At 38.9% G+C, this 15,738-nt stretch overlaps 1 protein-coding gene across 1 annotated transcript; it reads left to right on the top strand.

Annotated features, from left to right (window-relative positions):
* Window positions 1-1,940: 1,940 nt before the first annotated feature.
* Window positions 1,941-2,986, top strand: LOC145000092 (uncharacterized). The gene is made up of 2 exons (XM_078959240.1): window positions 1,941-2,252; window positions 2,342-2,986. The coding sequence occupies exons 1-2, from the start codon at window positions 1,968-1,970 to the stop codon at window positions 2,984-2,986; spliced, it is 930 nt and encodes a 309-aa protein (XP_078815366.1). The 5' UTR covers window positions 1,941-1,967.
* The last annotated feature ends 12,752 nt before the right edge of the window (window positions 2,987-15,738 follow it).

Genomic DNA, 15,738 nt, shown 5'->3' with positions numbered 1-15,738 from the left:
CCTTTGATATGATCACCATGTAGCAAGATATATAGCTATGGAGAGGTTCAAACAACGAATCCCATGATGTACAAGTTTGAAGAAGATTGCTTTGCTCTATTGTTTGGCCTCATGATGTACATTGTCTAATGTAGTCAAAAGATTGTTTGGTATTTAATTTATTTGCTTTTAAATAGTAAAATGAAATTGGATGATGTTCTTATGTTGTCCTATAATGGTTTTGTAACTCTATTTAGATATAGAGTTAACTATCACAATTTTAAAACTACTTTACTGCAATAAATACTAAAATTCAAGTCATAGGCTCCTTAACCAACCGTAGTTGTTAAATATCTCTCTAACCTATAAAAGAAAACTCAAAGTTTAATAATTTTCATAAATTAGGTAATATCTTCGATGGATAGTGACCTACAAACACCCGCCCAATTTCTGAGAGTCAGGCAAAGGCAAGTAGTTCATCTGATTTGCTTGTTGTTGGCCATTCTGACACATCGTGCCGTTGCCAACACAAATCGTCCCAAATTACCTTCTAGGAAACTTATTTTAAAACGGCGACGTATACGTGAACAATTGCTACACGACCTTTCAAACGGTGGTCAATGTCGTGAACTTATCCGTATGAGTGAGCAGGCTTTTAAGAAATTGTACACTATCTTACAACTAGTTGGTGGTCTTCGAGCTACTCAACGCATGTCCGTTGAAGAACATGTTGCAAGATTTTTGCACATTGTCGGCAATGATTTTAGAAATCGATTTGTCTCTTGGCTATATCGTCGCTCTAAGTCAAGTACAAGTAGGTGCTTCCACAGAGTTCTCCGAGCAATTATATCACTGGAAAGTCATTATATTCAACAACCAAAAGGTGATGTTGTACAAAAAGAAATTCAAGAAAAAAAACGATTTTATCCTTACTTCAAGAACTGTGTAGGTGCAATTGACGGGACACATGTTCGTGTGAAAGTACCTAACAAAGATGCCCCTAGATATCGTGGTCGCAAGGGCTACCCTACGATAAATGTCTTAGCTGCTTGTACGTTTGATTTAAAGTTTACGTACATTTTGAGTGGCTGGGAGGGTACAGCATCAGACTCAAGGATACTAAAGAATGCACTCACTAGAGAAGATAAACTAGTAATTCCAAATGGTTAGTTTTTAATACCAAAATTACTCTTACATGTAATCTAATTTTTAATACATAACTAACTACAACTTATTTGTAGGACGATACTATTTGGTAGATGCTGGTTTGCCTCATACAACTACACTAATGGCACCATATCGTGGTGTCAGATATCATTTGAAAGAGTATTCTGCTCGGGCCCCTGAGAATGCAAAAGAGTTGTTTAATCTCCGCCATGCTTCATTACGTAACGCTATAGAACGTGCATTCGATGTTCTAAAGAGAAGGTTTCCTATCATTAGAAGTACACAAGAGCCTTTTTATTCTTGTGAAACACAATCAGACATTTTCTTGGCATGTTGTATTTTACATAACTTTTTGTTAGAAGAAGATCGAGACAAAAATCTGGAAGATGAGGTCCTACGGGAGATGTTAAATGAACCAAGAGAGGAAATGCGCCATAATATAAGAGACACAAGTGAGGGTAATGCTGCAGCAGAGAAAATGAGGAACTTAATTGCAAATCAAATGTGGACTGATTACTTGCCAAATTGAAACCATGAGATAGATATGTCAATGTAGCTACTAGTTTTTATTAAAGCATTTCAATTTGATTTTGTATGGAGCTTTTATGTTTGACTTGATTTTGTATGAATTGTTAGTGTTTTGACTTTATTTGTGTTATTTATATTTTTGAGCATGTTATTTACTCATTATTTGTACATCATCGAAGTATGTATTTATTATGTTATCAATGCATGATTTGTTTATTTATGATGTTATGCAGGTCAAAATGATGAAGGAAGAACAAGTTACAAAGAAAGAACAACTTAAATGGACAGATTGGATGGATTATTGTTTTATTCAATCTATGATGACACAAGATGAGAAAGGATTAAGGATTAGTGGGAGCTTCATCCCACAAGCGTACAACAACATGGTGGAGGAGCTTAATCAAAAGTTTGGGAAGACGTTAACAAAAAATCATTTAAAGAATCGTTTGAAAACTTTAAAATCAGGTTTCTCGCAGTGGTATGACATGTTCCGCGGAACTTCATTGAGTGGGTTCGGTTGGAATTCTGAAACACAACTAATTGAAGGGGACGAGGAAGTGTGGGCCAACTTAATTAATGTAAGTTTCTTTTATTGCATGTTACTTAGTTTGTATACATTTATGTTATTTTTCTTAACAATATTTGTATTTGGGATTGTGTGTTACAGTCAAAGCCAGATGCAATTTCATTGAAGACCAAAAAAATACCAAACTACAATGAAATGATAGCTTTGTTTGCGAAAGACAGGGCTTCAGGGGTACATGCTGAAACCCCGAAAGAGAAGAATGCTCGATTGAAAAGGACTGGGGATATCAAAGTAGAAACAATTGAAGAAGTGGATCAGTTACTAGCAAGCAATGACATAACACTTGAGAAACAACAAACAAATAATGAAGATTATGATGATGATGATGGTCTTGATGATATTCAAGTGTTATCTCCTACATGCTTTTCACCGGTGCAAAATTCAAGTTCTAAGAAGTACAAAAGTAAAAAAAGGAAACATGAAATTGAAGTTGAAGATGAACTTGAAGCTGAACCTGAATCATTTGAAAAGGTTATTATGAGTGCAGTTAAAGACGTGGCTTTTGCTATGAGGGAGGGTAACAAAATCTTCGAAAACTCTCATCATCGGGTTTATACTGGTGATGAAATTTATAAAGAGTTAGAGCCAATGGATTTGGAACCCGATGAATTAGCGGAAGCTCTCATGTTTTTGTCACGAAATCAATCTGATGCCGGGACATTATTTAGAGTTCCATTTAAAATACGAAAAAGTTTGCTGAAAAAAATGATGGAGGCAAGTAAATGAAGTACTTAGGATGATGGTTTTGTGATTTTTTATCAGTTTGACTTCATAGTTTTTGGTTTTTGGTTTGAGCTCATACATTGGAACTCGTTTGATTATTCTTGCATTGACTTTAAATTGGTTACTTATGAATGTGTTTGATTATTAATACATGTATGTTATTTTTGGTTTGGGTTTATTGAAATTATCTATTTGGAATTATAGAAAAAAGGTGACAAGGGTATAATTGTCCATTTTTAGTTTTCATTTCTTTTCCTTCCAACTCGGGAACACAAAGAAAAATAATTTTCCTTTCCTTTCTCTCGAACTCGGGAACACAAAAATACACTTTACTTTCCTTTCCATTCTTTTCTTTTCTCTCCACATTTCTCTTCTCTTCTTTTCTTTCCTTTAAATGAACTCGGGAACAGGGTGTAAAAGCCCTAATTTCATTTAGTTTGTGAAATGACCAAACTAACCCCATTCTTAAAACCTTTATTCAAAATCAGTCCCAAACCCCAAACTTTGATTCTATTTATTCAAAACAGCCCCTCCCATTGAGATTTCAGCAATACCAGTCCAAAACTTACACATTAAACCCATTTTTTAACCAAACCAGTCTTATTTTTGGTTAATTAAACTACCCAACAGCCCCCAATAGTTTAAATACTTTACGAAATGATCCTAAAAATATTTTAATGTTCAAGAATCGTGACTTTGCGGTTTCTCACGCCAAACTTCTCAAACAAATTGAATCCAAACAACTCAAACTTATGCTTCAAGGGTGAGTGCTTACGGCTCCTTTTTAATGTTGTAATTACTTCGGGAGGGGACGGGCGGGGGGGGGGGGGGGGGGGTACTACATATATAGGAAAAATTGTATATTATTTGTTATATGAGCTATGTGTTTTTCAGTGTTATTATTCTGAGTTGTTTTCCCGTGTTATTTTATTCGCTATGTTTATAGCAAATGTAATACCTTTGACCATGTGATCAGTGAAAGGACTTAGATTCACATTGGTACTAGTACGTAGCCTCTGGCCATGTAGAGGATGTCTCCGTAAGAGAATGACTTTTATTCTATGGCAATGGAAAATGGTTAGACATGACTATAAGCCTGAAATCTAACAAGATGTTAATCAGAAATTACATGTCTTCTATGCCATTTGGGCCAAAGTTTTATTGATGTATATCAAGCATTGAAAAGTATATCTTTGAATAAAGTCTTTGATTGATATGAACGCTTGTCACATGATTTCACATATGTCTTGTTGTTCCTCTTTGCTTTTTCCACATTGAAATATATATATGACATAACGTTATATTGTATCTATTATTGAACTCACTAAGCGTCACCGCTTACCCCATCAATGTTTAACAATTACAGGTGATAGTAACTATTATGATCACATACTGTTGAAGGATTTTGAATAGTTTGTAATAGTACTTTTGTACTTCAGTTTATGTTTGTATAAATTACAATATCCTGGGTAGTTATGTAATATATGACACTTTGTAATAGTCGGTTTGTATCCAGTAGTTTGTAATCCTTTTATCAATGTAAAATATTTCTTTTATGAATATGCAAGTTGCATGTTTTGGAGTAATAATATTGTGAAGTATGAAAGTTTGGGTCTTTCAAAAATATGAAAGTTGGGGTCTTTCATTTTACATACATGTCAAACATACTTGGCTTTTATAAACTTTATACAATGTTATTTATTATCCCTAGTGACTTAATCACAATTATGTTAGGGTTGAGAGTTATTAACAAACTTCTTAGTTAAGGGATTTTTAGTGAGACGTTATTCATTAGCTGATTTTAAACACTTAGAATACTCACACTATTGTAACTGTTAATCTTCGGAGCAAGATACATATACATAGATCTATACGGAGTTGACATCCCCACCTGCTGTTGCTAGCTACAACCGTCGACTGATCAATCGAAGTGGGTGATAGGTGTCTACAATTATTACTACAACGTCCAATGAAAGCAGAAATTGCTACCTTCGTAAGCGAAGCACACAAAACTCAGTATTCCGGTCATCCCGGTTCAGACAAGATGTATCTGGATCTCAAGAAACTTTATTGGTGGCCGAACATGAAAGTCGAAATTGCTACCTTCGTGAGCAAGTGCCTGACTTGCTCCAAGGTCAAGGTAGAATACCAAATGCCCCCAGGGTCTGTTGCAACAACTGGAAATACCCGAGTGGAAGTGGGAGCTGATAACGATGGACTTTATAACCTAACTTTCCAAGACAACGGGTGGTCTCAATACCATTTGGGTAATTGTTGACAGGCTTGCCAAATCTGCACACTTCCTATCAATAAAGGAAACCAACAAAATGGAAAAGCTGACCAAGACATACATCAAGGAAATCGTGCAGTTGCATGGGGTACCAAAGTCTATTATCTACGACATGGATATGATGGGTTTTAGCCATAAGAACTTTCCTATGTGCGTATGCAAAACCCTAATGCTTGGATCTAGGCTTTCTAATTAAACATGCTTTGAATCCAAGACTTCTAATAGCTAATTAGGTTAAATAACAACATTAAAATAGATCTAGAATCATACCTTTGGATTCCTTGTTGATCTTGTTGTCTTGGAGCTTCTAGAGTCACACATATCACTCCTCTAATGGCTTACAAACACCAATAGCAAGCAAGATGATTTAGGAGAGAGGAGAGGGGAGGAATTTGGCCAGAGTATCTCTACTTTAGATGGTGTGTCGAATTCCCTCACCCCTAGGGTCTATTTATACTTGTAGACTCCTTAAGGGTTACAACCTAAACCCTAATTGGATAATCTTCTCTTAAGGCTATCCAAATCCATTCCATAGATAACCCTATGGACGATTTTGGCTTATCCAAGCCCTAGAAATCGTCCATCCTATCTAGGATAAGGATTCATAGTCTAAAGTGTAACTATCAACCAATTGACAGTTTATACCCTCTTATTTAATTAATCTCTTTAAGTCACCAAATTAATTCCAATTAATCTATGACTTATATTAATCAAATAGCCATATATTATTCCTTATAATATTTACTCTCTTTTAACAAATCATCCATCAAGTTGCTATGGTGAAGGCAACCCAAAAGGACCATGCACCACCGGATCAAATACTTGCCTAATATAGTTGCAGCCTTAGACACTATTCCAACAGTCTCCCACTTGGATAAGTCTAGTAACTATGCAAGTACAATTCGGTTTGCAATCGTAGCTCTCAAAGACGCTGTCAACTCTGATCTAATCAATCTTGTCCTTTAGATAAGGGATCTTACAGTCCTCTGTTAGATATCATGCTGACATTCTATGGAATGGTTAGTCAAGCATTTAGATTTCTCGATCTCCGATTTATTTGACATAGAACTTAATCAAACACATCAATTCAGTTCTGACCGGGCCCGGCACATAAGTCAAATCAAATCATCGAGTGGCCAAGATATCTCTTCTACCCTCTTAGGATAGAATTTACAGATAAACTTCGACTTATATGCATTTACTTATTCATTAACCAACTATACACAACAATGCGTTTTATAACACCAAGTTACTGATGCGTTTTCGCATTATCAATGCACAATCAATTAACAAATAATAAACCATATATCTAGGTTTTAAGACTATATGATATTATCGTCTTGCGATCACTTTTATATCGTATTCCATAAAGTGATTCCAGCAAGCGCGGGTTTATTCCAATGCTCAAAACCAGTTCATAAGCACTCATGAACGTTGCAGCAACCCTTGCTATGTCTAACACCATTTAGACATTCTACACACCAATTCATGACAATCTTCATTCATATCTACTCCCAACATATGAACGATTGTGGACCATTTGAACAATTTCTATTATTCTTAATAAACTCAATTATTCTGGAAGTCAAAACATGCAAAGTGAAACAATAGTTAAACAATTAACATGTGACAGTAACTTTACACATAAATAAAACTCCTTTATTTAATCATCAAATGTTAATTACATTTATTTATTATACGTTTCTAACACTATCTAATCTATACAAATATCATCCTTCAGCCCAATACTCCTAGCATGCTGCAAGTGCTTAACCCTACTCAGTCCCTTCGTAAGCGGATCTGTTGGGTTATCTTCTGATGATATCCTCTTTACTACGAGTTGTCCTTCTTCTACACGATGTCTAATGAAGTGATATTTTCTGTCGATATGTCGAGATCTACCATGATCCCTCGGTTCCTTGGTCAAGGCAACCGCACCTTTGTTATCACAGAAAATCTCCATGGGCTCCTTTATGGCCGGCACAACTCCAAGATCATCAATGAAGTTCTTTAGCCATATTGCCTCCTTCGACGCTTCGCTCGCTGCGATGTACTCTGATTCGCACGTTGAATCAGCTACGGTTTCCTGCTTGGAACTTTTCCATGTCACTGCTCCTCCATTTAGGGTAAAGACCCAGCCCGACTGCGAACGGTAGTTGTCCCTGTCGGTCTGAAAGCTGGCGTCACTATACCCTTGCACCTTCAAGTCATCACTCCCTCCGAGGACTAAGAACCATTCTTTCGTCCTCCGAAGGTACTTAAGGATGTTCTTCACCGCAATCCAATGTGCTTTGCCAGGGTTCCCTTGATATCTGCTAACCATGCTCAAAGCGAAGGCTACATCAGGGCGAGTACAAGTCATAGCGTACATGATTGAGCCAACTGCGGAAGCGTATGGTACTCGGCTCATTTCTGCTATCTCAGCTTCGGTACTCGGACTTTGAGTCTTACTCAACTTGGCATTTCCTTGTATCGGTAGTTCTCCCTTCTTTGAGTTTTCCATACTAAAACGTTTTAGTACCTTCTCCAAGTAAGTATTCTGACTAAGTCCAATTAGTCTCTTACTTCTTTCTCTTACTATCCTTATTCCCAAATGTAAGAAGCCTCTCCGAGGTCCTTCATAGCGAAACACTTCCCGAGCCAGGACTTGACCTCCTGCAGAGTCGGGATGTCGTTCCCTATGAGTAATATGTCATCGACATATAGAACGAGAAAGCTTACTATACTCCCACTGGCTTTGACATATACACAAGATTCGTCTTCGCTTCGTACAAATCCAAACTCTTTGACTTTCTCATCAAAGCAAATATTCCATCTGCGAGACGCTTGCTTAAGTCCATAAATGGACTTCTCAAGCTTACACACTCTATTCGGATGCTTCAGATCCACAAACCCCTCTGGCTGAGCCATGTAAACATCCTCAGCCAACTTTCCATTAAGGAAAGCGGTCTTGACATCCATTTTCCAAATCTCATAATCATGAAATGCAGCAATTGCTAGCATCACTCTAATAGATTTAATCTTCGCAACTGGTGAGAAGGTCTCATCATAGTCAACTCTGGGAGTTTGAGTAAAGCCCTTCGCAACCAATCGCGCCTTATATGTGTGTACGTTCCCATCCACGTCGGTCTTCTTTTTGAAGATCCATTTGCACCCAACGGTCTTACGTTCGGGCACATAATCAACCAAATTCCAAACTTGGTTATCATACATGGATTGGATCTCGCTATCCATTGCCTCTTTCCATTTCGCAGACTCCGGGCCTGCCATGGCTTCCTTATAGCTATTAGGTTCATCAAGATTTACTAGTGTACCATCATTAATATACGTGTCCCCTTCGGTAGTAATATGAAAACCATAAAACTGGGGTTGAACTCTAACTCTATCGGAACGTCTAAGAGGTAAGGATTCGTCAATCGGTTCAACCGGAGTTTCCTCCTCGGGTTGAATGCCAGCGGTAGAGGTTCCTTCATCTATCGACTCTTGAATCTCTTTAAGTTCGATTTGCCTCCCACTGTCTCCTTGGCTTATGAGTTCTCGCTCTCGGAAAACTCCTCTCCTCGCAACAAAGACAACATTGTCTTTCGGTCTATAGAAGAGATATCCAAAGGATGTCTGCGGGTAGCCGATGAAAATACATCGCTCACTTCGAGGTTCAAGCTTGTCGTGAGTATCTCATCTTACGAAAGCCTCGCAACCCCAAACCTTGATATGTGCCAACGAGGGAGCTTTCCCTGTCCACATCTCGTGAGGTGTTTTGGCAACCTTCTTAGTAGGGACCCGGTTAAGGATATGGGCGGCAGTCTCTAAGGCATACCCCCAAAAGAAGATAGGTAGTGAAGCACGACTCATCATAGATCGAACCATATCCAATAAGGTTCGATTACGCCTTTCTGCCACACCATTCAACTGCGGTGTCCTAGGAGGCATCAATTGCGAAACTATTCCACACTCCTTGAGATAATCGTGGAATTCAAGACTTAGGTACTCTCCTCCTCGATCGGATCGAAGCATCTTGATTTTCCTGCCCAATTGATTCTCCACTTCATTCTTGAACTCTTTGAACTTTTCAAAGGTGTCTGACTTTTGCTTGATTAAGTAGATATACCCATATCTACTGTAGTCATCGGTAAAAGTCACATAGAAGCGGTTCCCATCCTTCGTGGTTGATCTAAAAGGTCCACATACATCGGTATGTATTAGGTCCAATAGTCTCTCACCCCTTTCACAAGTACTCGTGAAGGGTGACTTAGTCATCTTTCCAAGTAAACAAGACTCGCATGTGTCATCTTCCCTAAGGTCGAATGACTCCAACACTCCATCCTTTTGGAGTTGGGCTATGCGTTTCTTGTTGACATGTCCAAGACGACAATGGCACAAGGATGCTTTATCCATGCTAGTGGAAGAATCAATATTCAAAACATCATTTCCTAAGTTATCAACAATCATAACAGTTTCATATATTCCATTACATGGTATAGCTTCAAAGTAAAAGACACCATTTAGATAACCCAAAATAGAACCATTCTCATTATTAAAAGAAAATCTAAATCCTTGTCTATATAAACCATGAAAAGAAATGATGTTTCTAGCCATTTCTGGCGAATAGCAACAATTGTTCAAATCTAAAACCAAACTATTCCTAAGCACTAAAGAATACACTCCAATCTTGGTCACAGGCGACGATCTTCTGTTCCCCATGATTAGATTGATCCTTCCTTGCTCTACATCCCTACTTCTTCTTAGTCCCTGCACATTAGAACAAATGTGATAACCACAACCGGTATCAAGAACCCAAGAAATAGCATGATTAGAATCGTTAGATTTGATTGTGTATATACCTGCGAAAGATGGCTTGATCTTTCCTTCTTTGATCGCTTGCAGGTAATCCGGGCAGCTTCTCTTCCAATGTCCTATCTTGTGGCAGTGGTGGCACTCTGCCTCCTTTGGGTTGGAGCAGGGCTTAGAGGGATCAACTTTGGTCCCACTAGAAGAGGCACCATCTCGGGCTTTCACCTTTCGATAGTTATTTGATGAAGCTTTCCTCTTCTTTCCCTTCCCTTGACCAATAGCCAAGACAGGAGCAGCGGATGGATTGGGAGTAGGTGCAACAGACTTGTCCTTAAAGTTGCTCTCAGCGACCCTCAAGAGACCTTGGAGTTTGCTTAGGGTGACCTCTTCTTTGTTCATGTGGTAGGTCATCCTAAATTGGTTGTACATCGGAGGCAAAGAGTGAAGCACCATGTCGATCGCCAAGTCTTCACCGAAGTCAACATTTAACTTGCGAAGGCGGTCGACATACCTTTGCATCTTTTGCAAGTGCACGGTAAGAGATTCTCCATGACCCATCTTAGCGGAGATCATGTTAGTGAAAATCTCATAACGCTCTTGTCTCGCGTTTTGGTGGTATCTCTCCAACAAGTCTTGATGCATCTCGTATGGATACATGTCCTCGTAGGACTTTTGGAATTCGGAGTTCATGGTGGCGATCATGATGCAATGTACCTTCGTTGCATCTCGCTCATGAGTTTCAAAGGCGGTGATTTCTTCGGGACTAGCAACTTCGGGGTTGATTTTCTCGAGCTTCTCATCGAGGACATACTCTTTATCCTCATAGCGATCAATGGTGCGAATGTATCTTATCCATTCGCTAAAGTTCGTTCCATCGAAGGTGACCTTTTGGCAAAGGCTCATCAACGTGAAAGAACTAGCAGCAGCGTTGTTTGCGTTCGACATCTTCAATTAGAAAAAGGACAAAGATAGATTAGAATAATAATCCCTAATTATCACCCAATAAGAAAATTAGGGCTAGGATCCAACAATAACATTTACATACTAGAAAAGGGATGCCGTAATCTAACATGCAAATAAATTGAAGGTAAGTGAATGACGATTCACTAATTCTCCATCACAAAACTTAAACTATTAGTCCTAAGTGTTTTTGAGAATTCCTAGGTTCGGATGAGATTCATTGAAACTATTCAATGGCATGTTTAAATCTTGATATGCCCCTCTCGTTTGTGACTGGGATGCCGAGGATCACAAAGCGGGTGTGAATTACCATGCAAATTCACATGGTGCCTTCATTGTAACGATCACCTATTCGATGTGCCGGTAAACCACACACGCTCCATCGAACTATGATAAACAATGAATCACCCTTTGCCACCTTCGCTTAGAACCAATTAGTGTGCCGGCAAACCACACACGCTCCACTAACTTCTTAGCAAGGTGCAAAGTGTAATTTCATGGGATTGCATCAATTCAATTTTCCTAAAGTAACTAAGATTGGGATTTTTTTTTAAACGTGTAGTTACTTTGTATTTCTTATTATACTTTTAATGAGAAGATGAGGTTGCCCTATCCTACCCGTTCGGCTAACGACCCTCCACCAATCAAGCAAGCGGTGGGTGTGAGTGTACACCCATTAAGCGCCATTTTATAGGCCGCAACCTTATACCCACCTTATAGATCGGCTTCGTGAATGAGGCCTACTAACGGTAAGACTAGTATTTAGTTATACATATATATATATATATATTATTCTAGTAATATCATATTAGTATAGGGTTGTATTTTAAAACTTTTTAAAATCTAGGGTTTGAAATTTAAGTTGTCTAAATTAAAACTTTTAATCACAAATATAAATTTCAAAACTTTAGGGTAGGTTTTAAACATTTAAAACATGGAGGATCAAATAACAAATAATTTCAATTAACAATTAATATCCTAATTATCTTTATTTGATTTATCCAAGATTTATTTTAAGATAATTATCAAAATAATTAATCATTATCATATAAGGAAATTAAATATTTTATTAGATGATAAATATCTTTAATTAGATCAAGATAATAGTCATATATATCAAAAATTCGGATTAGGGTTGATCTAATATGATTAAGGTAAGTTTCCATAAGATAAACATGAAAAAATCCCGGTTTTGCCTAATCCTGACGCCCGGACTCGCCGAGTGCACAAGGGGACTCGCCGAGTCAGGCCTACTCGCCGAGTCCACCTTGGAACTCGCCGAGTCAGTGACTCAAAAGCCCAAAAATCGAATTTGCAGGTTTGTTTCAGTTAATCAAGCAACAATTTAAAGAAAACCAAGCGAGGCTCTGATACCACTGATGGGTTTTAGCCATAAGAACTTTCCTATGTGCGCATGCAAAACCCTAATGCTTGGATCTAGGCTTTCTAATTAAACATGCTTTGAATCCAAGACTTCTAATAGCTAATTAGGTTAAATAACAACATTAAAATAGATCTAGAATCATACCTTTGGATTCCTTGTTGATCTTGTTGTCTTGGAGCTTCTAGAGTCACAAATGTCACTCCTCTAATGGCTTACAAACACCAATAGCAAGCAAGATGATTTAGGAGAGAGGAGAGGGGAGGAATTCGGCCAGAGTATCTCTACTTTAGATGGTGTGTCGAATTCCCTCACCCCTAGGGTCTATTTATACTTGTAGACTCCTTAAGGGTTACAACCTAAACCCTAATTGGATAATCTTCTCTTAAGGCTATCCAAATCCATTCCATAGATAACCCTATGGACGATTTTGGCTTATCCAAGCCCTAGAAATCGTCCATCCTATCTAGGATAAGGATTCATAGTCTAAAGTGTAACTATCAACCAATTGACAGTTTATACCCTCTTATTTAATTAATCTCGTTAAGTCACCAAATTAATTCCAATTAATCTATGACTTATATTAATCAAATAGCCATATATTATTCCTTATAATATTTACTCTCTTTTAACAAATCATCCATCAAGTTGCTATGGTGAAGGCAACCCAAAAGGACCATGCACCACCGGATCAAATACTTGCCTAATATAGTTGCAGCCTTAGACACTATTCCAACAGGATAGTCGATTTACGTCACGATTCTGGCAGTCACTCAAGAAATCCTTGGGAACTAGGCTGGACATAAGTACAACCTATTACCCACAAACCAACGGGCAAAGTGAGAGAACTATCCAAACTCTAGAAGACATGATAAGGGCGTGTGTGATAGATTTTGGTAAAGCTTGGGATACCCATTTACAACTTATCGGATTCTCATACAATAACACTTATCACACTAGCATCAAGGTTGCCCCATTCGAAACCCTCTATAGCCACAAGTGCAGATCACCGTTGTGTGGAGCTGAAGTGGGTGACACGCAACTAGAAAAGAGACAAGTCGCTAACAATACCCTCACTGGCCCGGAGATCATAAGAGAAACTACTGAGAAGGTTTTCCAAATCAGAGAATGACTAAAGGCTTCTAGAGACAGACAAAAGAGTTATGCGGATAACCGACGAAAACCTTTGGAATTCCAGGTTGGAGATCGAGTGTTGTTAAAGGTATCACCTTGGAAAGGTTTGATATATTTTGGTAAACGTGGGAAATTGAATCCGAGATATATTGGGTCGTTCGAGATCCCCATTAGGATTGGCCCAGTAGCATACAAGCTTCGATTACTGCAAGAACCCAAGAATGTACATCCTACCTTGCATGTGTCCAACTTAAAGAAGTGCTTGTCCAACGAGACTCATGTTATCCCTCTTCACGAGATTGAGATCGACGAAAATCTCCACTTCGTGGAACAACCGGTAGAAATCATGGACCCGGAGATCAAAAGAACGTGATCACCCCACTAGATCCACATAAGAAAGCCTACAAGATTCAAACTTTATGCTTTCTGGAGCTAGATCAACATGATTAGGGCTTGGATCCACAAGCTCTAAGCCAAGCAATGCTTCCTCAAGGAACTCCTTCTTCCACAATATGCACCAAAAACTCACCAAATCACCAAAATTCTCAAGAATCACTCAAATGGAGGCTTAGGGTCGATTTCTAGGTTTAGAGGGATGGCAGCTAAAGATATTAAGGTAAGGTTACGAGATAAAGAGCTTAAATAGGGTCCAAGACCCTAAAATAACGTTCAAGCCTGTTTGGTGTACGGCCACCATTCATATGGTACGCCCAACGCACTCTGAAGAACATTCGTGATGATCCCTGGTCAGTACGCCCAACGTACTCCAAAATTGCGCCCATCATACTCTAAATTACGCTCAGCGTACTCGGCTAAGCTTGAAACCACAAAACTTCTGAAGGCCATAAATTCTTTGTTATAAGTCCATTTATGACGATCCTTATATCCACGGAAAGCTAACAACAAGCCCTATACTTCTATCGACTTTATTCCTCCTGAGTCCCGCTCGAACTCAGATCCAAAATTCATGAAGATCCCAAACCAGCGCCTTTAACAATACATTTGGGCTCTAAAGCACAAACCGAACTCTTTTATCACACAACCTACCTCACCCACATCCCAAAAGGGCCTCACCTTTCTCTTTCAACGCCTCAAAACCTTCTCATACTCGGATTAAGGCCCACGGGCCTTAAGTCAAAAAACAATCCATAACAGGATGTTAAAATTCTCCCCCACTTGAAATAGATTTCGCCCTCAACATCGCTCCTTATCAGCACATAGGTTGAACCCAATAATCCAATAAGCACCACCGAAAGAACCCCATATCATACAATAATCTCTTCTAAAAACACCTAAACCAAACAGGAACTTTCGACCCCAAAGAAGGACAGACCCATCTGCCATTGCAGTACTCAATCTGCCTCTCTAGAACTTGTAAACTCTATTGGTCTGTCTCCTTGCCAGACCACCCTCGCAATATCATCATGTTAACCGCTCATCGAATAATCTACTCTAAGAATACTCTACCAATTCTGATTCTCTAATCGATCCTGGTCGGAACTCAAAAGGGACGGAAAGGTCATATCCCACTAAGGACCCACCGCCTGAACAGCTAACATAACTCTTCTGAAGGAATAATCTCAAATCTTTGTCCTTAGACAAACGAAAGCGGTCAAGCCAGCTCGGAATGATCCTCTGGCATCCTTAATCATAAGCGCCAGTTCCTCTCAAATGTTCCTTCCAACAATGAACACCAAGTCAACTCCCGACCCAACAGTTGGATCTCCAAGGGCTACCCACTGCACACCCAAATGAAGGAATTACCGGCTTCCTTCTCTTAATAACTATCCTGGCCTATCGTGACACACAAGTCACAATCTTTGCTTTACAACAAGCGAATACTACAACCCCAAATGAAATCGTCTCACCTCCGACCTCTGTTGTCTACCACCTACTGGTTCCATGCGTCTCATGGTTCTTCTCATACCAACGAAACTTACCCACTCCGGTCTAAGACATCAAATGGAGGTCAATACTACTCGAAATGAAACCCATCTACAAGTCCAGAACCTCATTTGGTCTACTCAATACACGATTTGTCCAAAACTCAACTCGAGAGTCTGATTCAACAGCAGAATTGGTACCACTCATTTCCAATCTGATACTCAACCCCTACCCATGATTCGTGAATTTATGCTCACACGCTCTCTCCAATTCCTTTCAATTATGATAATCCCTCCTCTACCCAGACTATAGTGA

Source organism: Lactuca saligna, chromosome 6 (assembly GCF_052625555.1).
Source record: "Lactuca saligna cultivar CGN05327 chromosome 6, ASM5262555v1, whole genome shotgun sequence".
NCBI lineage: Eukaryota > Viridiplantae > Streptophyta > Magnoliopsida > Asterales > Asteraceae > Lactuca > Lactuca saligna.
This window is presented reverse-complemented; position numbering and strand designations above follow the sequence as displayed.

Bases quoted from the DNA above. Each gene is read 5' to 3' on its own strand.
- LOC145000092 (XM_078959240.1), top strand. From the start codon at position 1,968: ATGGATTATTGTTTTATTCAATCTATGATGACACAAGATGAGAAAGGA. The intron at 2,253-2,341 runs GTAAGTTTCTTT...TGTGTGTTACAG, and splicing joins TGTGGGCCAACTTAATTAAT to TCAAAGCCAGATGCAATTTC.